Source organism: Cajanus cajan, chromosome 2, assembly GCF_000230855.2.
Source record: "Cajanus cajan strain Asha chromosome 2, NIPB_CcT2T_4, whole genome shotgun sequence".
NCBI classification, from domain to species: domain Eukaryota; kingdom Viridiplantae; phylum Streptophyta; class Magnoliopsida; order Fabales; family Fabaceae; genus Cajanus; species Cajanus cajan.
In genome coordinates, this window is record NC_138518.1 from 40,117,380 (window position 1) to 40,142,488 (window position 25,109).

General features: G+C 32.3%; 3 protein-coding genes across 7 annotated transcripts; 1 reads left to right on the forward strand and 2 right to left on the reverse strand.

Annotated features, from left to right (window-relative positions):
* Positions 1-2,256: 2,256 nt before the first annotated feature.
* On the forward strand, positions 2,257-3,381 carry LOC109789874 (Mitochondrial transcription termination factor family protein). Its single transcript, XM_020348917.3, has one exon. It carries the CDS (start codon positions 2,319-2,321, stop codon positions 3,210-3,212), a length of 894 nt encoding a protein of 297 aa, XP_020204506.1. The 5' UTR covers positions 2,257-2,318; the 3' UTR covers positions 3,213-3,381.
* A 1,035-nt stretch (positions 3,382-4,416) lies between these two features.
* Positions 4,417-8,393, reverse strand: LOC109789873 (uncharacterized). Of its 3 annotated transcripts, none has more exons than XM_020348914.3 (6): positions 7,838-8,393; positions 6,218-6,762; positions 6,026-6,084; positions 5,408-5,497; positions 5,105-5,281; positions 4,417-4,979 (listed from the first exon to the last, which is right to left on the reverse strand). In XM_020348914.3, exons 1-6 carry the CDS (start codon positions 8,311-8,313, stop codon positions 4,938-4,940), a joined length of 1,389 nt encoding a protein of 462 aa, XP_020204503.1. In that variant the 5' UTR covers positions 8,314-8,393; the 3' UTR covers positions 4,417-4,937. The 3 variants fall into 3 exon arrangements, with proteins under 3 accessions (XP_020204503.1, XP_020204504.1, XP_020204502.1); XM_020348915.3 differs by having other exon boundaries at positions 5,408-5,503; positions 6,218-6,750; positions 7,838-8,389; XM_020348913.3 differs by having other exon boundaries at positions 5,408-5,503; positions 7,838-8,389.
* A 10,590-nt stretch (positions 8,394-18,983) lies between these two features.
* LOC109789872 (Pentatricopeptide repeat (PPR) superfamily protein) lies at positions 18,984-24,375 on the reverse strand. 3 transcript variants are annotated; one of them, XM_083068133.1, is made up of 3 exons: positions 21,298-24,375; positions 20,648-21,181; positions 18,984-19,203 (listed from the first exon to the last, which is right to left on the reverse strand). In XM_083068133.1, exon 1 carries the CDS (start codon positions 24,162-24,164, stop codon positions 21,633-21,635), a length of 2,532 nt encoding a protein of 843 aa, XP_082924259.1. In that variant the 5' UTR covers positions 24,165-24,375; the 3' UTR covers positions 18,984-19,203; positions 20,648-21,181; positions 21,298-21,632. The 3 variants fall into 3 exon arrangements, with proteins under 3 accessions (XP_082924259.1, XP_082924258.1, XP_020204501.1); XM_083068132.1 differs by lacking the exon at positions 18,984-19,203 and adding an exon at positions 19,210-20,131; XM_020348912.3 differs by lacking the exon at positions 18,984-19,203 and having other exon boundaries at positions 20,380-21,181.
* Between the last annotated feature and the right edge of the window lie 734 nt (positions 24,376-25,109).

Sequence of the window (25,109 nt, forward strand, 5' to 3'; positions counted from 1 at the left end):
CGACTTAAAGACGCTCTGGAACTCTCCAACGTCACCCCTAACCCACTCGTAGCCAGAGATGACGGGGAAGGGTTCCCTGGGTTGGTTCCCACCCTTTTTCTTTTCAGCAGCGGCCGTCTCGACGGCCACCGCCTTGTCGCACCCCTTGCCCTTACCCTTGGCCAGAGTAGAGAGGGCGGCGCCGCTATCACCAGCCATAAAAAACATAAAGGCCCGAAAAATGGAAAAGACGAAGAAGAAGGGGAGGAAGACCAACAGAGAGGAAGAACGAGAAGAGAGGACAGAGAGAACGAAGTACCTGGTACTCCTTTGGTAATGACAGAACAGTGATGAAAAACGGGGACCTGATTACCGTCGGAGACCCGATTTCCGGCAACAGCGACGACGGAGACAAGAAGGATAGAAGACGAAGAATGGGCAGAGAAAGGGAAAGCATCGAGATCATGCCAAGCGTCAAAGAAGAAAAGGTAAAATGAATATGGAAGGACGCGCGAAAGGGAGAGAGAAAAGGAGTCTCAAAATTTGAAACGGACGTGGCACATGGCACATAAACGACAAAAATGATAGGCACTAAATGAAGCCCATTATGATGGGTACGACCATCATTGCAAAACCGTCAGTGCTCATCAACATGCCACCTGCACGTTTTGGAGAACGAGGTGACGGTTATGACATATATATTAGGTCATATATATGTAAGTTTTGCTTGTGAGGCATTATATGATGGATGGTGTGAGTTATATCAATGTAATGACTTGTGTTGTTATAGTGTACATCGTCAATTGTCATGTTCACAAATAACATGTCATGCAGACCTATGTGTTAACTTTAACAATGATAAACTAACGATTTGAATAACATGAGTAACGCTTGACACTTTGAGGACTTTATATTTTAAAAATTTTAATGTATTTTAATGTTTTTAGGAGACCAAAGTGTTAATGAGTTACACTTTCAAAGACCTAAATGGTATTTAACTCAATATTTTTATTAATTTTAAATATTAGTGTAAAAATGTTCACTTCTCCATGTACTATGATGTTTGTTTACACAAAGAGGTGTTTGGTACATAGAAAGATTGCAAATGTGAATTTTATGTTTTACTTTTTTTTTTACTCATATGTTTGATTTATTATTTAAATTTAATGTTCCTCAAAAATATTATTTTAGAAATTATTTTTTAAATAATTTTTTCATGAGAGATGTGAGAATCTAACCTTCCTTAATTAAAAAGAAATTTTTTACTTTGATAAAATATAATTGTTACCTTTACTTATATAATATAGTAAAAATATTTAATTTTTGCATAACATACAAATACTCTTTTTGATTATGAATATGAACAAAAAATACTTCATATTTGTTGGTTTTAAATATAAACAAATCTCAACTAATTTCACTCTATTAAATGTTGTCATTTTCAAAATACCTTTTCATTTAATTGAAACTACATTTTCAATGTCTCTTTTTATTCTTGATATCAAATTTTAAAGAAGGATGGTTTTAAAAAAAAATTATTTTAGATATAAATAAATTTTCTCAATTAGTATAAAATAACTTAAAAAAATTCATAATTTCTTAAATTTATAATTATTAGTAATGATGATCCTAGTAGGCATGGAAATAGGATAAAACAAGTTTCAATATTATCGTCTTTGTCCTTGTTCTCATCTCTATCCTCATAATCGACGGGTATGAAATTTACGTTTTATTCCCGCTCCTATCGAGCAATAAATATACTTGTACCTACCTAAAAATTAGTTAATTTGTTTTTGCAAAAAACATATAAAAAATAATTTTTTAACATAAAATAATAATTACAAAATTATATTAATTAAATTTTATTTAAAATAGAGTAACAATTACATAAAATATTAAGTAAAATATAAAATAAATAAATTAAATTTTTAAAAATTTTAAAAAGGTATGAAATATGATATATATATATATATATATATATATATATACTCATTTTCTTTCAATAATCGATTTAATAAATCAAATATTATTCATATTTATATTTATATTCAATTAAATTAATTATTTTTTATTAAAGATAAAATAAATTCAAAAATTACTTAAAAATATATATTTACTTGTGATCTCTATATTAAAAAAAAATCCCGAACTTTAAAAGGCAAGAAAGAAGGATTGTTATTGGATGATAGCACAATCTTTGAAATCCCTTTAGGGCCAATGAAATTTCGAACATATCCCCACGTGTCCTTCCAAAATGGCATGACATCTCCATAATAGTGCATCTCATCTTTGCCCCATCTCTCTTTCTCTCTCTAACGCTCACTCACTCTCACTCCACTATGCCCCAAGCCGTAGCCTTACACTCTTCCCTTTGCTCCATCTCTTCTGAGAAACCATCTCCTTTAAGATCAACCCTTCATGTGGCACCCAAACCCACAAGCCTCCTCCAAAATCACCCACTTTACACCCCAACCCATGCCAAACTCTCCCTTGAATTCAAAGAGAAAATTCTCTGCCTTGAGGTGATGGGTGTTGATGCAGGCAAAGCACTGTCCCAAAACCCTGAACTCCGCACAGCCACCATGGAATCCATTCACTCCATCATCTCCTTCCTCATGTCCAAAGGCCTTCAAGAAAAGGACCTGCCCAGAATCATTGGCATGTGCCCCAAGATTCTCACTTCTGACATCAAAACTGATCTCAACCCAGTTTTTGATTTCCTCTTGCAAGAACTCAAAGTCCCTGAACATAGCTTCAGGAGGGTTGTCAATAAGTGCCCAAGATTGCTTACTTCTAGTGTCAAAGACCAGCTTAGGCCAGCTTTCATTTACCTAAGGAGACTTGGGTTCAAGGATTTGGGGGCTTTGGCTTATCAGGATTCTGTTCTGTTGGTGTCTAATGTAGAAAACACCCTCATCCCTAAACTGAAGTTTTTGGAGACTATAGGACTTTCTAGGGATGAGGTTAGGAGTATGGTGTTGAGATGTCCAGCACTTCTCACTTTCAGCATAGAAAATAATTTTCAGCCAAAGTATGAGTATTTGGCTAGGGAAATGGGGAGAAAATTGGAGGAGCTGAAAGGGTTTCCTCAGTACTTTGCTTTTAGTTTGGAGAACAGGATAAAGCCTAGACACACGGAGATTGTGCAAAATGGGGTCACTTTACCTTTGTCACTTATGCTTAAAAGCACTGATGAAGAATTTAGGGAGCTGATAAAGCAGGGGGGTGGATGACTATAGTGGGAGCATTCTATTGTGTGTATTTATTTATTTATGTGAATGTATAGTTTCTCAATGGAGTTGTAGTATTTATAAATTGTTTATATGCTGTGTATTTTGGACTTCCTTTGTACAGACTTCTTATGCGAAATAACAGATAATGTTGGTAAGTTGCTATTTCAAATCTCTAGCTGCCCTTTTTATATATATTGATGTTACTGGGAAGCAAAGGTGAGATAAGTTTAAGTAATCTCATATTTGTCAATGGAACATGCACATTTTATCATCTACATGAGCACTAGTAGTTAGAGGATTTTGATCCTGTAGAGTTTCTAAGTAAACTGCATGAATCTCATTCATACATCATTATTTTACTTTATAATAAATGGAGAGAGATCAAATATCTTCGAAAGTAATTCTTGGTAAAGTTATTATACTCATTAACTCATTATATATATTGAATTTCAATGATCCAACAATAAAATTAAAAGTTCTTACTATGTAAGTCTACAAAATTTTTAAAAATTTTAAAAATCATATGATACTTCATTATATAAATACAAATATATGTATAAAATGATTTTATAATTATTCGTCAATTAAAATTAATAAAATGAAGTATCAAATATTTTTTAAAATTTTTAAAAAATTAAGAACTTTTAATTTAATATTCGATCATTAAAATTCAACATACAGTATAAATTATTGAGTAGAATAACTATATTAAAAATTATTGTTGAAGTCATTTGATCTCTTCTCTTAGTAAATTAATATTAAAAATTAAATTTTATTAAATTTAACAGCTGGATATACAATTACAACTGCACTCAGTACAGTTTTGAAAAAAAACTGTAGATGATTGGGATCAGCAGATAGAAAAGCAATTTATGCAAGAATTGAATTTTAATAAACTCTCATAGATGAGAGAGTTTGGCTGTTGGTTGCAAGCCCTGATTTGAAATATGGAGTTGATTTGATACTTCTAAGATCGATTTTCTTAATATCAAAATAATATTTAATCAATAAAAGTTATGTCTTGCAAATACAAATATAGATTATTATCAGTTTTTAAATATAGGATATTACATAAATCATGGCTATAGACCCAAAGCAACAAAGAAATATTACATGTAGGTGTAAGAATTGTCATATTCTCTTATCACTAGCTAGTAGGTGCAAGAATGCAAATTTAAATGTAGCTTGCAGTTGGAGCGAGGCATTGTTCACAGCAGTAACTGTTGCATGATTCGTGAAATGTTTCAATTTTACAATTTGACCATATGTAGACACGCCAAGAAATCTCTGGCGTAGGAAAAAAGGCTAAAGGAATCTGACAGTATGTAAGGATAAGCTTATCTAGCAGAGAAGGTTCAAAATGTAATGGGGCTGCAGTTGATGAGATCTGAATGGAATAGGGTTCCAAAAGAATAACAAAAGGCTGATTTCTAGGTTTCATGTCATCATATACAAATCAAGTACTGAAACCAACCAGATAACTTCTTGTTAACTACTTCCAAAATAATACCTACAAAAGCATCAAACAACTTATGATACAAACACAAAACAGTAGTTCCATCAGTCAACTGTTTGTACAAAGGACATCCTGTTTTCAAATTTCATGTACATCATGTGTATTTTCCGCGTGGAAATGATCGCCTGTCATTCCGAATGTCTATCTTGATGTTTGTCCACGAGCTTTAAACCAAAACTGAGTTTTCAGGAATTGGAGTCACATGCTGTTTAGAAGGAAACGTCTTCAGAAATGAATGCTGTCCATGCATCCTGTTCCAAAGTAGAAGATGTGTACTTAATCTGTGCGTTGATCCTTCGCCCATAACTTATCGCCTCCGAAATACATAATGGTGGAACTTAACAATATATGACATATTTTTGAATATTTCACATACCTGAAGAATGGAGAAAGCCTTCTCTGCTACATACTTCTGTAGGAGTGTTGCTCCTCTTTGCTGCAGTTTGTCAGGGTGGAGGCATAATCTTGCTTTCTGATAAGCCTTCTTCACTTGTGAACTTTCTAATAGGTTCGTAAGAGGAACAGCATACCAGCCACTCTCAGGCCATAAAATCTGTTAGCAAAAACATACAATCATGTCAATTTTCCTGTTATCTGCATACGTTGGAAGGGGTATAAAACTACAAAAGATTCAATAATTTGTCAATAATAGGAGCTCAGCAACAAAAGAAAATGTTACATGATGTAGTGTTGAAAGGAGTAGCCGGATGTCAGTTTCCTTGCCAGATGACCACAATCTAATATCTCTGTCCAACTTCTCTGTTTCTGTCTGTACCTTTTATAGAAACAACAGAACAACCAATATAAATCTTTATGATTCTCAGATAAAAGAAATGGAAATTTAAAAAAAAAATCCTAGTATGAGTCATGTATATTACGAAGTTGGAAGTCTCAGATGCTAGAAAATAAGACGTTATTTTTTACATAAAGTGGATTGCAGACTCATTCAACTTTTACTTATTACTAATCACATAGTTTTTTGGTTCTTTTTTCTTACATTTAGTTTATTATGGACTGTTTTAATCACATCCTGTCCATACATCATTCAACTTGAACTAATTTTTATCATTCCTTTTCTAGAGCAAATTTTTTTATCAACTTGTGAAATGATCTTGTCTAAATGGAAGTGGTGTCATCAAATAATTCACGTATTTTCTGGATTCTAATTCAAAATCACTATTGTAAATAGCTTATAAAGGTCTTATAGACAAATCTAAAAGTTGATTGTATCATAAATATGATGCACATGGTTATTTAGTTACTAACACAGTAATGCTTATCCAATGCAATAGAATACCTTCGAAGATATAACTTTTCGTATTCCATCACCGTGGCATTCGCCTGCATCAGACCTTCCTGCATTTTATTGTGCAAGATTGAATTAGTTTATTTCAGAGATAATTTTTTTCTAAACAAGGCAGTTACTCTCTTAAAAAGAAAGCTGAAGAAAACATGCACAAAATCTTATTCGTCTGGTTAAGACAATCACCTCCCACCCCAGTAGTTTGCTCACTGCCTTCATTTCTCAAGCTTGATTCTTCATCCGAATTTCGTGATTGAAACTTCTCCTTGGCCCATGCTATTGCTTCATCAATGTCTGCTGTTCCACAACTTTCCTCTCTAAAGTTAGAGTTGACCTCTATGACATAGGAGCTCATGACTTCGTCATCATCATCCTGTTCCATTACTAGCTCCGGAAGCATATGATCATGAACTGAAGATTTTGCCTCAGGTTCTTGACAAAGTCCAGAGACAGCTGAAAACGGGGAACTGAGTTCCCAGTCATCAGCGGATACCTTCATGCTCTGATAAGAATTGGATTCAAGACTTATTGTTTCTGGGGATGAGACTCTTCTTGAGAATCCTAAATGAGAACTCTTGAAGCTCTCCTTGTACTCATTATCCTGATACTGAATTTCAAATGACTGACTATTGCATGGAAAAAATGCCCCTCCTTGTTTAATTGGGTGTTCCCCAGGCATCATAGTGCATGAATTCCATCTGCATGGGACATTGATTGGCCTGTAACAATCACTACGAAGCCTCAGAATTACTATAGTTTGAGAAGGCATTAAATCAAATCTTCAATACAATTATCCTAAAACACCCCGCATATTGTTGTTGGAAGGGGAAAAAAAACTATAGACCTGTTTGAATAAATTTTTCCAAAATTATTTTTAAGAGAAAAAATACAAGTAAAAAAATGGAAAAGTTATTTCATAAACTAAAACTAGTTTATGGGTTTGTTTGGGTAAACATCTTCAAAAACAATTCAAATGAGAGAAAAATAAAAAGAAAAAATGAAATAAGTTTTTCCACAAGTTAAAATTTGCTTATGCAATAGCTAATTTGTAGAAGCTCTCTTCTAGTTGTATTACCTTCTCCAAAATCTTTCTTTTAATTTACACAAAACTAGTTTTAACCTGTGAAAAAAATTACCTTAATTTTCTTTTCTATTTTTTCACTTAACTGAAAATACTTCTATAAAAGTATATCTAAACAGACTTTATATACAAGTTAAAGATATTTTTATTGAGAAACTATATGAGAGAGCTTTTAAAATTAACCCGGAGAAACTTAATTCATTTTTTCTTCTTATTTTTCTCACCAACAAGTGTTTTCAGAGAAGTTTAACCACACAACTCAATCTAACCAAAGAAGAGAGCAAAACAACAAAGAAACCACCAAGGACAAACAGAACTTGCATGAAAGATTTAGTTACTTGCTAGTAATTCCTTGGCTGAAAGAGAACCTGATCCATTAATGTGAACAAGAACTCACTTAAAATGGTAAGTAAATAATCTCAATCACAAAATCAACCATGGACACATGCATAACGGCTGAAAAAAGTAATCTACCTCAGTAAAAACACAGTTCAAACAATTCAGTTTGTCTACAAACACATTCAACAACTAACACCACGAAAACCATATCTATATCACACTATCTCTCAAATTCACCTTAAAAACCAAAAAATACAAATAAAGAGACTCCATCCAACGCCAAGTCACAGCTGCAAATACATTAATCACGAAGGGCATAAACGTCAATTTCAACATAACAGACCGAATCTCAAAACAGTTAGTTGGTTGGGATTTCATTTCAGTACCTGAGCTTCGAAGCGAAGTTAGACAATGCCACGTCATCGCCGGTCATCGGCCGGAGAGGGCTCAGCTCCTCGGAGCTCAGCGCCGACGACGAATTCGACTTCGATTTCGCCTTCGACTGCGGCCCCGACCGCTCCCGCGACCGCCGCTCCTCGTCTGATCCGAATATGTCGCTGTAAAACGCCTCACTCTTCGCCGGAATCCGGAACACCGGCAAGCTCCGGCCGCCCTTCGCCGCCGCCGGAGACGCGAACTCCGGCGGCCGGAAAATCTCCTCGTAGAAGGAACTCGACCTCGAGAACTTGTGCGCCAGGAGGCTCCTCGGCGGTCCACCGAATACGTCGGCGAAGTCGTCGGGGTCGAGGGCCTCCGGCTCGGCGGCGGCGGCGAAGATGGAGCGGCGCGTGCGGTCCTCCATGGATCGGCGGCGAGGGAGGCCCGGCGACGGTCCCATTCGCATTCTCCACGACTCGTCCATTTTCCGGCGAGATTCTCCGGCGAGGCTTTCGTTCTCTCCAGTGACCGGAATATTCACTCACTAGAAGAAACAAAGTGTGGGTTGCGCTTATATATAGAGTTGGAGAGCATAAAACAAAAGATAATGTAAAAATAAAAAGAAGAACGGTTTTTGTGAAAAAAGCCATTCATTGACTTTTACTCTTTTTCCTTTCGGCTTTACTTATTTTCTAATAATCACTACTGTTACTTACCATTGATTGCGTCCATCTATTCTGGATTTTAAATTTTGCAACTTCCGTTTCTAGAGAATTATTATTAATAATTCTGGATTTAAAAATATTTGTTTATTATGAATTTTAATTATTATGTAAACAATTTGTCTTTTTTGCAAATTGCAATAAATAAAATATAGTATAGTCTTATAAAGTGGAACCAAATTATTAGTCAAATGTTAAATACAATTTCTGAACACCAGAGCCATATATTTATATGTAAATAGAAAAATTACAAGAGTTTTTTAATAGTATGATGAGGGTCTAAATGGAAATGGAATTTATATTTTTCCAGATTATTTTACTATAGTTGAATATTGATATCTTAGTTGTTAGTCTTGTCACTTGACAATTATATATTAATCAAATACTTGGGGCTTAAATTCAGATAAAAACAAAAGGGCGTAGTGGGTCAAATAGTAAGCAAATTAAGATGGTTGCTTAATATTTTGGCCTAGCCATTATTGTGGGTTGTTTGTTGAATGATCAATTTTCGCTTTGTATATATGAATGATTAGTGATGGGAAATGCATAGTGGAATAATGTGGCAATGGCTTTGATTACCTGGAAAGATGCATAGGCTGGAATGGAAGTCCCCACAGACATCATCATGCTTGATTTACATTATGCTTTTAATTTTCTTTTTGGGTGGGGGCAAGTGGTTTTGTTCTATTCTTTTGGTTGTCCTCATGCATGCTCTATGAGTATGTAGAACCATGACACTGAGCAAAAGAATAAGAGGATAAAATTCATTTATGGAATCTACTGTGTGTGTGTGTATGTATCTTAGGGAAATTTGATCAAGGTGTCAGAAACCATATATGGAATTATGTGTATGGCTCAAGATAAAGTTGCCAACGGGGCAGGTGAGGGAAAGGATGATTGATACCTCACTAGGGGACACTGCATGCATGCCCTAACTTCATTTCTGATCACACCCTTTATGCCTTAACCTTACTTTAATTTTCCATTTAGGGTTCATAATCAATACATTTCAGGTGAGACTCTAATCATTCTTAGCTCTTTCATTTATTTAATTTTCTTAAGCAACCTCAGTCACACAAGCATCACCTTATTGAATATCAATAAAAACCTATTTAGATACAAGTGAAAAGTACTTTTAATAAAAAAATATATTTCTAAACTTGTATCCAAACAAGTTCTAAAATGTGTACTTGTTAGAAGTATAGAACTACAACTTGTTTTTAATTAGGAAAAGAATAAGCTATTTTATGTGGTGGTCCAAAAGCATAACATAATTCAGACGTACGTAAGTGAGTTAAGTTAACCCTACTGTTGAGTGTGGTAGGTAAAGGGGAACATGTCCAATTAAAAACTTATGATTTTAGATAATCATGGATCAATGCAATTAGCTATAGTCTTGTGTGGCTTATGGGTCCATCAGATATTTCTGTTCACTGATACAAAGCTTTTGTCAATCTGTCCTGGAGTGCAAGCCATTCAAAAGAAGCTATCAGGTGCTGTTTTTCCAGCCTATACTTATTCGATCATGTGTTAATTAATAATAATAATAATATATGTGGGTATATATTTTGATTTGCACGTCAATTTTTTGGATCACTTTTTTCAATACTTACATTAGATTGATTACAAATTAAGGTGACCCCGTGCAAGTATAATAATGTTGAAGGTGATAATATATTTAACACAAAGTAATAAGCCATGTGTGCAAGTGTCAATTCGAGCAACACTAACTCTTCCGCAAAGCGTGCTTGTTCCCTTCCTGATTGTTTCAGATTTGGAACAAGGTCTTTTTTCTCTCTATATTTTGTAATTATCCTACTTGTTCTGTCTTCACAATTTGTTTCGCTTTTCCCAATAAGTTCAACATGCTCTACTCGGATTTTGGAGTACTAGAGTGCTCTCTTAAAATTACTCCCAAGAAATTATCTGTTTTAAGGTATAATTTAACATTAAAATATACATGATTATTAATATATATAATAGGGGTGTTTAAATATTAAAACTCAATATAACTATTAATGATTTTACTAAGTTGAGGAGTGTAAGTGCTCACCCTAGTATATTTGTAGGTTGGTCCTATATTTTTATATTAATAATAAAAGGAAACTTTTTATTGTCTATAATTTGTTTTTCAATTTTACCCTATAATTAACTACAATAAAAATGATAACACATGACTAGAAATAAATCGTTAAAAATACTATAAAAAATTGTCATTTAGTAACACATTCTATAATGATATATTATTTATCACTAAAAATTATTTTTATCTACACTATAAATACAATATATATATGTTGATATTTTGTTTAAAAATATAGATATAAATTATAGTGATACATACAAAATATGTTGTTGAATCTCATTCAAAATTAACACTTAATTTTTATATATTTATACATTAATTAAATTTATATTTATATATGTTATATTTATAATAACACTTCTTGTATGTCACTATATGTAAAATTTCTTATAGTAAATTTGTTCACTTAAAGATAGAAATTTTTATATCTTACTTATGTATATGTGAATTAATTAATTCAGGTGAATTACAACATGCTGTTTTTGTAAAGATAAAAGGTGTCTTATAATTTACATCAATCAATTAATATGTATAATGTATACATCAGTTTACTTTTAGAATGTTAAATTTGGTTTTGAAAAATTCTAGAAAATGAGTTTAAGAAGGTTTCAATTATTGTTTAGTATATATCATTGGCTTAGTCTATACACTGTACAAAGAACATAAGGATATGTTTATAGGACGCACGCCAATGTCAGTGTTCTGTAAAGACAAGGAAGAAATGGCACAAGGAACAAAACAAAGACTTTAAATTACTTACGTAAAAATAGTTTTTCACAAAACACAACTTTTTCATCACAAATTGCACACTGTACTACAAATCCTATGAATAAAATTGCATATGAATCATATTTATTTTTCTTTCTTGTAACAGGGAGAGAAATTTGAAGGTAAAAGAACTGTGCCAGAATCTAAGATAAGGAGTTCCCGAATTCAAATAAGTTTTAGATGATTTACTATACAATAGCAGACATCAGAGGATAGCATCTCTATAAAATGTATTCAATGTGACGAGTTTTTTAAGGACTCAACAACCTGCCTCGGTTTGAAAAAGGACCACGTGCATAGCCTGTTAAGGCTTTTCTCATTTCGTGACAAACAGTGTCACTGACACTGTTTTGCATGATTTGGAAAGGAATGTGATGAAACAGAGAAATATATATAAAAAATTACTTCTTCTACATAATAAGTATAATGGCCTTAAAAAGTTAATAAATAGATGAATATCTTTTTGTATAAAATTAATCTTATTATTGATTTTTTCTTATAAACAATGCAATTTAATAAGTTTTAAAAATAAGTATTATTAGAGTTATAAATAGAAAAAAAAAATTAATATTTTAGTAAAGAACAAAAGAACACTTATCTTGAAACTTTTTTCTAACACTTAACACTTGTTATAGGATGAAAAGAAAATAATTTTTTTCATAGTTTTTTAGCACTCAAATAGTATGGAGGAACCAAAAGTTTTCTTAATTAATGACTGAAGTTTGATTCTCCACTTGAATATAAAATTATTATTGAAGATATCATTTTACTTCTATATAAGACTTGAGATGGGAAAGATTTATAGTCTCTTATTAAAAAATAAAATAGGAAAAAAGTAAATTATATATTTTATGCACCAAACTTTACTCTTATTATTAGAGAGGCGAAATGGCAAAGATGCATATGCATGTGTAGTAGTACTTCAATTGATAAGTAATTTTGTGAACTCTAATACACATGCAATTGTAAATTTTAATGCACAAATGAAGAATTTATTGTTTTTGGTGTAAAATTACTTTATGAGTTTTGATTTTTACTGAAATTCAAACATGCATATAATGAGTTTCATCATCACGCCAACTTCTTTTTTTAATTAATAAATTTTTAACAAACAAATTTATGATAAGAAAAAAATGCTTTCAAAAAAATGTACAAAAATATAGTAAAAATTTATTTACTTCATTAAATTTAGTATACATATTTTCTTTATATAATCTATTTAATTAATTTCACTTATTTTTTATCAATCAAAATTACAATAACAACAAAAAAATTCAAATATAAATTTAATGGTTTTTCTTTCATTCATTTAAATTACGAAGAGAAATGTATCTATTTTTAATTTTTTATTTATCATCACTTATAAAATTAATATAACTTTTCAGTTCTATTTATGTTTATCTTAATTTTTAATTTCCCTCTATTTTACTTCCAATAGAAACAAAATAAAAATTATAAATTTAGGTCAATAAATAATTTTTAAATGATCAATACTAAAAGAAAAATATATGTAACTTTTTAAAAAATCTGACTAACAAATAATTTAAATCTTAATATCATATATATAACTATATTTGTATGTTCTAAAATTTTATTTTTAAATTTTTGATGCAACTAATTAACTATTCTCACATGTATTAGTTAAGGTTTAGGGTAACCACAGTTCATGACTCACTATCCCTCCCATCACAATTAAGGGTGTGATTGAAAAATAATTGAGTTGAACTCAATTAGAAGTTGAAAGAGAAATTACATTCATAAATTTTTATTTTTTTAAACGAAAGGTATTTTTTTTTTCATTAAACACGAGTTTAAACTGAAAACAAACATACAATAAAAGCATAATTATTTTATTATTAAATTTCGTTAAATAAAAAAAACACACATTACAAAGTACCTAATCAAGAAATAATATTTTTTTTTTGTCTTTTACGTTAGGTTAAATACCTCTTTTGGTCCCTTACAATGTTTTTTTGTTTCAATTTAGTCCCACTTTAATTTTTTATCTCAATTTGGTCCCTAATAACTTAAATTAGTGCAATTTGGGACTTCCATCCAAATGATTTAGACGGAGTTAACTGTTGGCCACGTGGTATCTACGTGGATGCCACGTGGATGCGCACGTGGACGCCAAAATGCCTGAAAAAACTTAAAACCAAAACGCCCCGTTCTGAAACCAGAACGGCCTGTTCTGAAACCAGAATGGGCCGTTCTGATTTTAGAACTGGTTGTTCTGCTTTTAGAACGGGCCGTTCTAAATTCAGAACGGCCCGTTCCAGAACGCCATGCTTTTTATTATATTTTTTTTATTATATCTATATTAATAAATATATAATAAATATAAAATACAATAAATTAATATTCATTTATGAATAAAATTATAAAAAAAATCAAATAAGATAAGACCTTCCAAAATATTTCTTTGATTTGAATTTATCTAGTTCAAAATCTTGACTAAAATGCCGCAATGTATTTCAAAAATTGAAAATAAAATTCAGGATTTAGGGGTACCTCCTCAAGAACAGGTTGTTATTGTTGGGGTACATCGTCAATGAATTTAAGAAAAAATATTGTTTCGTTTTATCCTTGATTGTATAGTGTCAATTTGGTAGTAAGTGGTTCATTCCAGTTTGACTAACAATGAAATAAAACTTGTTACCATTGTCTTTAGTGATACACTGTATCATCCTTAATGATATATTGTATAGCCCAAATTGTTTAGCGATTGAAGTTATTAATCCTCATTAACAATATTACTAAATCTAGTGTTTGAAATGCTTTGTATTTTCCCTAAAAAAAATGCTTTGTATTTTGGTTTTTTTGTGCACGAAATTCTGGACCAGAACGGCCCGTTCTGAAACCAGAACGGCCCGTTCTGGTTATACTGTTGATGTGTTAATTTTGGACCTGGAACGGCCCGTTCCAGGTGAAAATTTTACACACCAATAATGTAACCAGAACGAGCCGTTCTGGTTTCAGAATGGGTCGTTCTGGTTCCAGGTGTATTCAAGTATTTTTTGATTTACCTACGTGGCATCCACCTAGCATCCACGTGGCCACCAATTAACTCTGTTTAAATCATTTAGACGGAAGTCCCAAATTGGAACGATTTAAATTATTGGGGACCAAATTAAGACCAAAAATTAAAGTGGGACTAAATTGAAACAAAAAAACATTGTAAGGGACCAAAAGAGGTATTTAACCTTTACATTAAATGTAATTTTGTGAGTATTTTTTTTGCCTTTTTCTTTAAACATAATTTTATGATTTCCACTAATTAGTATGTGTTTATTTTAACTTAGTACACTTTTTAAAATCCGTTCAACTTAATCCACGAGTATTGTAATTTTGAATTCAACGTAGGTTCAAATTTCTCAACTACTATAAAACAAACACGCTCTTAATTAAGGTTGAAAATCCCATAGCGACAAACAGTATTTACTACGTAGCTGCAGAGTCTACGCAACTTTCATTTATTAGCACTATATATGATTCCTTTCTTCAGGTGCAATTCCCCTTGCCCTTTTCTTGCGATTCTACATTAAGTTCATATATTACTTATAGTAATTAAATTATTTTTTAAAACCCATATCTATATATAGGTCATATCCGTATCCATGCAAGGTACGAGAGTATCCATCGTTTAACAACTAATTATTTACATTGATAGAGACTGCTACACAATATTAATTATCATGTCTAGTTTCATAGCACCAAGTAATGGGAAAAAAGGGTACAATAGGAGTAGTACTCCATGATTCACAAGCATCCACGAGAGGAAAAAGAAATTTCTGTCGGTATATATACAAGTGAAAAGCTATAATATATATAATACAATGAATGTACACATGGTTGATCAAATGAAGTTGTTCATTTTAAGTATGTTTGGATTCAAAGCTCAACTAATGTTCTTTTGGTTTGTGGTTCGAGAGTCCTATATATATATATATATATATGAAGTTATTTTTTTTTATTTTGAGTAACAAGGAGAAAAGAAGATATTTGACAATTATATTCTGGAAATTGGATCCCTTGATTCCTAATGTGAAAGGTATGGTTGTGTTATGATATGGGTTGATCATATAAATTTGATCGTATAAATATACAGGTGGTGTGTTTGCTCAAGAGGAGGTAGTATTTGACGTATACATCATGTCATAAATTTTCTTGTTTCGATGAGGTGATTGTGATTTATAAATGCAATGGCGGTGGTAGTTACTAACGTACAATTTATTTATTTTCTGTATAATCTACATTTTTCCTAAGCAGAAAACAAAATTTGTTCAAAAAAAATTTAACATCAAGCGTGTGGTTCTGCGGTAGGGGTTGATCCACGCTTAAGCAAAATCAGGAGTTCGAATCCTATTTTGTGTATGCAGTCACGTTAAATCTTGGAACCAGTTATCTAACTCTTTGAGGTACTTTTAATGTAAATTCTTTGAGGTACTTCCAATGTAGCGAGAAGATTAGTCATTGCTATCGACGATGGATACTCCAAGAACAAACTCAAAAAAAAAAAATTACAATAAATTTTAAGTTATTAATATGAGAAGTAGTTTTCTTAAGTAAAGTTTTAAATTTGAGTTTTGTAATTGAAATAATGAATAGTTGAGAAACAAGTCCACGTACTAAAATTAGTTACTCTAAATTCTCAGATAAAATTAGGTTTAAATATTTAAATGCATTTAAACTTAAAATCACTTGTTTAACAAACAATATTATTCCAATTGATTAACATGTAAGAATGAAAGTAGTTTACATAATATTTTTATCTTTATTTATTACATTACTGTTTATGACCAAAATTATTTTTCAAGAATCAATCATGATGTTGATTATCTAAATGATAACTTCGGACAAATATCTTAAATGGATAAGATTTTTATTTAACGAGACCAATAATTTTCCAAAAACTATGTAAAAACACTTTATTCAAATTAGCAACATATTGTTTTCCAAATTGAATAGTTTTAACTTATATTTCGATTCCTATTATTAAACATTAAAATCCAAGAAAACAATTTAAAGTATAGTAGTATACAATTCAACACTTAATTATAATATTAGTCATTTTCAGGGGTGGAGGCCTAGGGAGGGGAACGACGTGGACGCGTCTTATCCTTTATTTTCTTAACATTAATTAAAGAATTAATCATCTATATACTATTAATATAAAAAAAATTTATATTAGTAATTAATCAGAGCTGTTAATAATACTTTTTCATCTGTTTATTTAATTAAATTAAGATAAAAAAAAAATTTATTAACGACTCTGATTGATTATCAGTATAAAAAACTTTATACTAGCAGTGTATAGGTGATTAACTCTTAATTAAAATTACTTTAAAAAAATTGGTCTCCTAAAATTTGTATTAAAAAAGTATTATGATTGAAATAAAAATTATCATGTTAATTTATATTTTAAAAAATAAAAAGAGAAATAAATGTAATTGATATATGATGTGATAAAAAAATGTTTAAAAAAATATATAAATAATAATAAATTATTTATGATATTAGAGTATTTTACACATAAACGTTAAAATAAAAAATCTTAACCTCCTGAAGAAAAATTTCTGACTCCGCCTCTGGCCATTCTATCTAACCAACTTATATTTTATTTTCTATTGGTATGGTACAATCACATTTTCGGATAGTTATGCAATTCATAATATATCAATAATAATAATAATAAATTATCGAAAAGTTCAAGAAATTAAGATGATGAGAAGAGGAAGTTTCAGGAATTCTAATCAACTAAGTAATATATATAAAAGAAATGTGAAATTCATACACATTTTTCTTAGAACGGACATTCATTATATTAGTATTTCTTGTGTGATGTAGAGATTAATATTTATTATATATAACTAAAATTTTGTGATAAGTTATATATACGAATAAATATTATTTTAAATATATAAATTATATTTAAATTTTAAATAAATTAATATTTTTAATATATAAATTATATTTTTTGATAGTAATATATAAATTATATTTTAATTTTATGACAAATAATTTATTATAGTATAATATTATTTTTATTTGCTAATTTATTTTTAAAAATTAAAAATTAATTCATAAATAATAATAATAATAATAAATTAAATTAGATAAAAAAATTTTAAAAAATCCCTAAAAAATACTTTCTTAAAAATAAGTTTAAAAATATTTTCGTATAAAATGAAAATTCGTGTTTAATATATAAAAGTTGATATATATATATATATATATATATATATATATATATATATATATATAATATGATTGGTGTTGATAGAAATTTTCAAGTATTTTCGATTAAAAAAATATAGCTAACAAGTTAACAATTTGGTTTGCCTACTAACAAACTTAATATGCTGATAAATATAAAATAATCACATTAATCTATAAAGGTGTTTACCTTTTCATTTTTTTTAGGGTTCGTTGTAAATGAGTTGAAACCCTTGTACCTAAATTTATGTTACATATATATAGTTTGGCTGTTGAAAGAAAATATCATTAAACATCACATGGGTGATCATGCAATGCAAAATTATTGGCAGTTTTAACGAACATAGATAGATAAATACGTTAGACTCTTCTAATGGCCTTTGCACATGGAAAATGAAAACTATTGTTTTGTATCCCATTAAAAAACACTTACAAGCCACCTTTTTTTTCATTATTTATTTTGATCATTCTATATCGCTACCAAACACATAAATATAACTAATATAGGAGGCAAGATATTTTTACACCAAATTTAAAACCGATATAAAAACCCACATTTAAGGTACTAATAGCCGAAATTTTGAATCTTTACATTCCTTAATGTCTTAACCAACATATTTTTTCAATATACTTTGTATTTTGTTTATATTCATTCATGTAAAATTGAAATCACAAATTCAAACAAACATTTTAATAAAATTGGGAGACTAAAATTATCAATTTAAAAATTAAGAAACTAAAATTGTATATTTGATATTATAAAAAGACCAAAAATACAATTCAGTCAATTGTTTATTTAATTTTACTTACATTTTTATTTAGAACTTTATATATTAACACATATTTATGGATATACAAAAATTTCATAAATACATGTCCTAAACAAAACAGCTTACGAGATCACTATCCGCCTTAACTCCACCCCATCATATCTGGTAATGACAATTTTACCATCTATAACTATAATAAAAGAAATATTTTTGCTTATTATTTTAGTTTCAACTTTTGTTAGAGACAATTATACCTTCAAAAATATATACCTTTCTATTACTACCTCTTTGATTTCTACTTTAGAGACCATTATATACAGAATATGTAACCACTTATTTATTTTACTTTTAAATTTTATTTTTAATAAAGACACAGAATATGTCTTTTCCTACTAATATTTATTATACTATAAAATCAGTTTTAAATTTGAGGAATAAAAACAAATTTAACTAATATTTAATAAGATTAAAAACATATTTAATCTTAAAAAATTAAAAGATTTGATAAATGTTGTAATGAAAAGAATAAAATAGAAATGAAAATGTCCAGAGAAAATAAAGAAAAAATATGCATATATTAAACAAGTTGCAATCGCACAACAATAAAAGCACTAGCAATAGCAAGTAGCAAATATTCTATGGAATAACCAAGTGCCAATATACAAATTTCATCCTTAATTAAGGACCTGAGACAAATATGCAGCTGGCACCATGACCATTGTATCTGCAGGCAGAGATTGGTCACTATCAACACGAAGCCTTCCAATTTTTGTTGTCCATATTCTGAACTGATTACACGAAGTACTTTATTACTGTGCAAAATAGAAGAGGCAATGATTTTAACTGCTTTTGTATCTGCATGAGATGAAATAATGCAGAATGCAATCTCACTCTAATTTTTATCATTGCAGAAAGTAAAGCAGATGAATTTGCTATGTTGCTAAACTAAGTCTAGCATGCTTGATACAAGAATCTGCCAGTCCAATAATGGAAAAGCATTACTCTTGCATCTTAATATGTGCCATATGAATGATTCTTTCACTGAAAACCAATGGCTGTAACAGATTAGTTTAAGCATTTAGTGAAATTCAGCTAGACCTCCCCAGCCTAGCTGTCTGCAACCTGGAAACGAAACTATCCTTTACCTTACAAAACTAGCACTTTTTTTTCGATATATTTCCTCGTGTTTCCATTTTCTGTTTTTGTTTTCACTTATTAATTACAAAACTATCACTTTTTTTTCGATATATTTCCTTTTTTAAAATATTTATACAGAAAACCGAGAAAGCAAAAAAGCCGTTTTCATTGTTTCATGTAAAAATCTTTGAAAACCAGAAACATGAAAACAAAGTGTCACTTTTGTAATTAAAAAGTGAAAAGGCCAGATTGGATAAATTTCTTCATAAACACTTTTAAGGAAAAAAAAATCAAAATTAACTTTTCCAAAGCTAAAATTAATTTATACAAATTAAAAATAAGATTTTTGAGAAATTAATAGGAATGAATTTCTCCAAATTAACTTATTTCATTTTATTTTTTTTGTATTTTGCTCTTCGAAGAATCTTTCTAAATAAGTTTATCCAAGCGGACCCAAAATAAAAAATGGAAACACAAGTAAAGGATCCCTTAGTCCTCCACTCTTTGCTCTCTCTTTCATCTTTGTCACAACCTCCAATCTTTCTCTTATTATACTATATCAGCTTCAGTCTCAATCTTTATACAACGATCTGATAGCTTACCCTGTCCACACAATAGCATTTGAATCCTGATCAATTCAAATAATGCCTCAACAGTTTCAATGAATAGTTAAGTGTACATGTCTATAGTTTGGACACATCAGACGGTCCAAGGAATTTAGGATGCTTTCATGCTCCTATTAGTTTCAATTCCATACTCAGATGCCATACAAGTGTGCCACAGTATTAGATCAAAGAAGAAACTAAATAGTAATAATGATATAATTACTGATATTATTTTGGTGCAAAGGATCCATAAAAATGGAAATTTATTCAACCTGTCCAAAACAGTAATAAATGAATAAAATAAAATAAAAAAGAATCATTTCACAGCCAAAGCTGTTTCTACGTGGTTTAGCCTCATTCTAATAATTGCAGGCCAAACTACGTGTTTCAAAAGAATGGCGAGGAATATTTTTTGGGTATAAGAAAAACATTAGGGAAAGGAGGCTCTTTCCACTCTAATGCCAGGACAAAACCAGCAATCTTAGAGAGTATTTACAACAGGATTACAAATTACCTGCCAAATATATAGTTGTCACGATCAGAACAGAAGGTCAACCAAGAGAGCCCCCCACCCCCTATTGGTGAAATGACATGGAATTCATGTCCAGAATCCTTTTGTCATAAGTTTCAACAAAATGAGTTGGCAAGCTTATTGACTGCTTGTGTTTGATGAATGAATGAGTTATCCCTATAATTTAATCTTATTGAACAACCACCCATGATCTAGCTATTACTTTTTGAAGTATGTAGAATTACTCTACAAAGTAATTTAAGTTAGAACCTTCAATTTAGAAATCTTCCTATAATCCCGATATTGTGAAGTCCCGAAGGGTACTATATAGACCACACTTGCACTGGTTATTGGTCTAGCCATTATATCTCCCAACATGGTGGGGAATGTCTAAATGAAAATGGTGCTTCCCCTATGAATGAAGTCTTTTCCCCTTTCAAATAGATGACATGCTGATGCAGAGTTGATAAGAACTCAGCTTCCAACAACATTACAAGGCACAAAATGACATGCCATCTAGCTTCTTCAACATCTTACCTGAGTTGCACAACATACACAAATCAGTTTACCTATAAAAATTCTAGATTGATAACATCACCCTAATTGAAGGCAACCTATTCATTTAGTTGCATTATCAGCAAGAAAGTTGGTACCTTCTAACTTGCTTCGCTTCCCAGTGTCAGGCTTCCAAAACAAAGAGAATGAGACTCTAGACTTTCAAATATGATGCTTACGAATGAATAGGCAAGAGAATATGACCATTAGTCCATTACCAACCTAAAAATCATTTGAAAGAAATGATTTGTTTCTATACCAAATTTGGTTGGAAATTGATGCATCAGAACTTGGCTGCAGATGAGTATTTACGAGCCAGCAGCTCGACTTTGCATTTAGCATCCGGCAAGAATTTAACTAGTATGCCAGAATAATTTGATCGCAAAACTTTAGAGTCTTCCAGAAAGACCACTGATCAAAGCAGAAAATGGGTTCAAGAAATCCCTTCTTCTATCATCTTCTCTCTCAATTTAGAGACTTCATTAAGATCACCAATTCTACAGTAACCACTGATTAGTATATTATAGGTAACAACATTGGGAACCAAGCCCTTTTGAGGAAGTTTACGGAAAAGTCTCTGTGCTCGATCCATATTTCCTGCTTTGCACAACCCATTTATCAATGCATTATATGTAGTAATATTTGGAATAAGACCTTTCTCCAGCATCTCATCCCTTAAGTTGAAGGCACCCTCCACATCACCAGCAGCTGAACAGGCATGAATTAAGGCACCATATGTGAAATTATCTGGAAGAAAACCTCTAGACAACAAAATTGACAGAACGCTTCTTGCTTCATCAATTTTCCCAGACTTACAAAGACCATAGATAGCTATGTTGTACACAATGTTGTTGGGAAGAGAATTACATATAGCACTTTTATCAAGAGAATCGGCAATTCTCTGAGCTTCTAGACTAGTGAAATAATTTTTAACAGACTTATCAGAACATTTATGAACTGTAAGAAGATCAAAATCCACCATCTTGTCTAGGATCACAGTTGCTTCATTGATTCGATCGTTCTTATAAAGGCTGCTGACTATTTTGCTACAGATCACCGAATTTGGAGAGAACCCTCTTTGAATCATCTCAAAATATAAATTAAAAGCTTTGTCCAGCTTCTCTTCATTGCACCAACCAGAAATAAGTGTACCATAAGTAACAGCATTTGGTGATAGTCCTCTTGTCTGCATCTCAACAAGAAGATCGGCGACACCAGTTGACTTCCTAGACTTAAAAAGTCCATTGATAAGGGAATTGTACATTTCAATAGAAGGAGAAATTGTCTGTCTTTCCATCATATCTTTAATTCTAAAAGCTTCAAGAACACTTCCATCTTTACAATATCCATCGCTCAAAGTCCTATATGTTACTCCATCCGGCTTGCATCCAAGTTCCATCATCCTATCAAAAACAGCCTTAGCTTCCCCCACTTTCCCCATCTTACACAACCCACCAATCATTGTATTGAATGCAACTGTGCTCTTACTAAAACCCCGGCCTAAAATCTCTTTCCAAAGCACCTTAGCCCTATCAAAATCTCCCATTTTGTAAAAGCAATCAAGCAGAGTACAATAGCTGACCTCATTCGGAGCCACGCCTCGTTCCACCATCGACCGCCAAAGGCTCAAAGCATCCTCATAAGACCCCACATCAACCAACCCTTTGAGAACCATATTATATGTCACAACCGACGGTTCAATTCCCTCCCTCAACATCTCCTCACAAAGCTCAAAAGCTTCACTCATTCTCCCTTCCCTGCAGTACCCATCCAAAAGCGTATTATAGCTATAACAATCCGGCCTCACATTCCACTCCACCATCCTCCTAAACACCTTCTCAGCCTCACCAACCAGACCCTGCTTACAAAACCCATTAACCAAAGCATTACAAACAAACACATTCACCCTCAACCCCGCCCTCCCCATCTCATCTCGAATCCTAACCGCGTCATCCATCCTCCCCACCTGACAATACCCATCCACCAACACACCATACACACGATCATCCACAACCATCCCCTCATCCCCCTCCATTCGCCGAAGCAACCTCTCAGCCTCATCCACCCTGCCCTCCCTGCAGCAACCTTTCATCAACAAAGTCCAACTAACAACACTCCTCTCAACCCCTTTCATCTCCATCAAACCCAACACCCTCTCAGCCCCTCCAACATCACCCTTACAAACATACCCTCCAACCAACGCATTATACACCACGACATTAACCTCAAACCCCATCCCCTCCATCCTCTCCACAAACCTCTCAGCACAATCCACACTCCCCTCCCGACAATGCGCGTTCACAACAATACTAATCATGTAAACATCAGGCACAATCCCCATCTTCAAAGCCTGCTCGAAAACGGCCAGGGCCGCGGCGGCCTCGCCGCCGCGGACAAGCTGAGCGAGCAGGCAGTTGCAGGAGCGGGAGGTGGGCGGCCTGCCGAGCTTGGCCATTTGGTCGAACACGTGGAGCGCGTGGCGAGTCATGGCGCGGTGGGCGAAGGCCTGGAGGAGCATGTCGAAGACGGTGGGGGAGAAGCCGAGGAGCTTGAAGGACGAGACGACGTCGTTGCAGACGGAGAAGGTGCGGAAGGCGTTGGTGCAGTGGAGGGAGAGGAGCTGGTGGAGGACGGAGCGGGCCTGGGGGAAGAGTTTGGCGCGGGCGAGGATGTGGAGGAGGAGGCAGAAGGAGGCGGCGTGGGGGCGGTAGTGGGGGTGGCGGGAGGCCAGGGTGAAGAAGGCGAGGGCGGCGGAGGGGTGGAGGCGGAGGCGGCGGAGGAGGGCGTCGGTGAGGGAGTCGGAGTGGCGGAAGGGGAGGCGGCGGAGGGCGTCGGCGCGGCGGAGGAGGAGGAGGCGGGAGATTTGGTCGAGGAGGGCGGGGGAGGGTGGGGGGAGGTTGCGAGAGTGGTGGAGAGTTCTGCGTGAGGGGAAGGGGAGAATGGGTCTGCGGAGGAGAGGGAACATTTGGGTGGAAACGACGTCGTAGCTGACAACAGCATTAGGGTGTTGTTGGATTTGGACTTTGAATTGGTGGTGCTTGGTGAGGGTGCGGAAGAAGAAGCTCCAGAACCATTGGTGTTAACAAATGCAGTGTGCGGGGAAATGCAGGACGGCTTTCTTTACCTTTTGTTCAGGAGGGAACCAAGGGGAATCAGGGTAAACGATAAAAACAAATTTCAAATTTTATATTAACGGGATAGTGAAAAGAATATTACCAGTTTTTATTTTTTAAAATTTATTATGTTTTCGGTTTGTTTAAATAATAATAAAAAAATTTAATGGTCATGGAACAGCTTTACAACTTACTAGCGGAGCTAACGTGCTTCTATATATATTTTATTTTCAAATTTAAAATAACTCGTGATTTAATTGAATTCATCTGTTGATATATCCTTATATAAATAATTTTATATTATTTAAATGATTAATTTAATTATTATTTATTGATGAAGTGCATATTAATTATATTATAATATTGTAAAATTTTAAATACTTGTCAACTTTTTTAATTTTGTTTTTATTGTTTTTTATTTAATAAATACAATTTAATTTTGTTTTATTTATTTTATATATAACAATGCATAAAATATAAGATAAAATGTTCTACATAGTTATATTTGTAAGCATCGATTAAAGTAATATATATATACACACATATTTATGTACTGTACAATATGGTATTTTGTAATCATAAAATTTTCTTAATAAAAAGACTAAATAATGATTTCGCTTCAGGACGATTTTTAGCTTTCCTATAATTTATGAAAGAAATTAAATGTCATTTTGTAACAATGAAATAATATATATCATAATTAAAAAATAATTAAATTGAATAATCTCATACCTTTCAAGAATAAATTTCAATTGTTTATACAATACATCATCCATAATTTCTTGACTTTAAAAAAC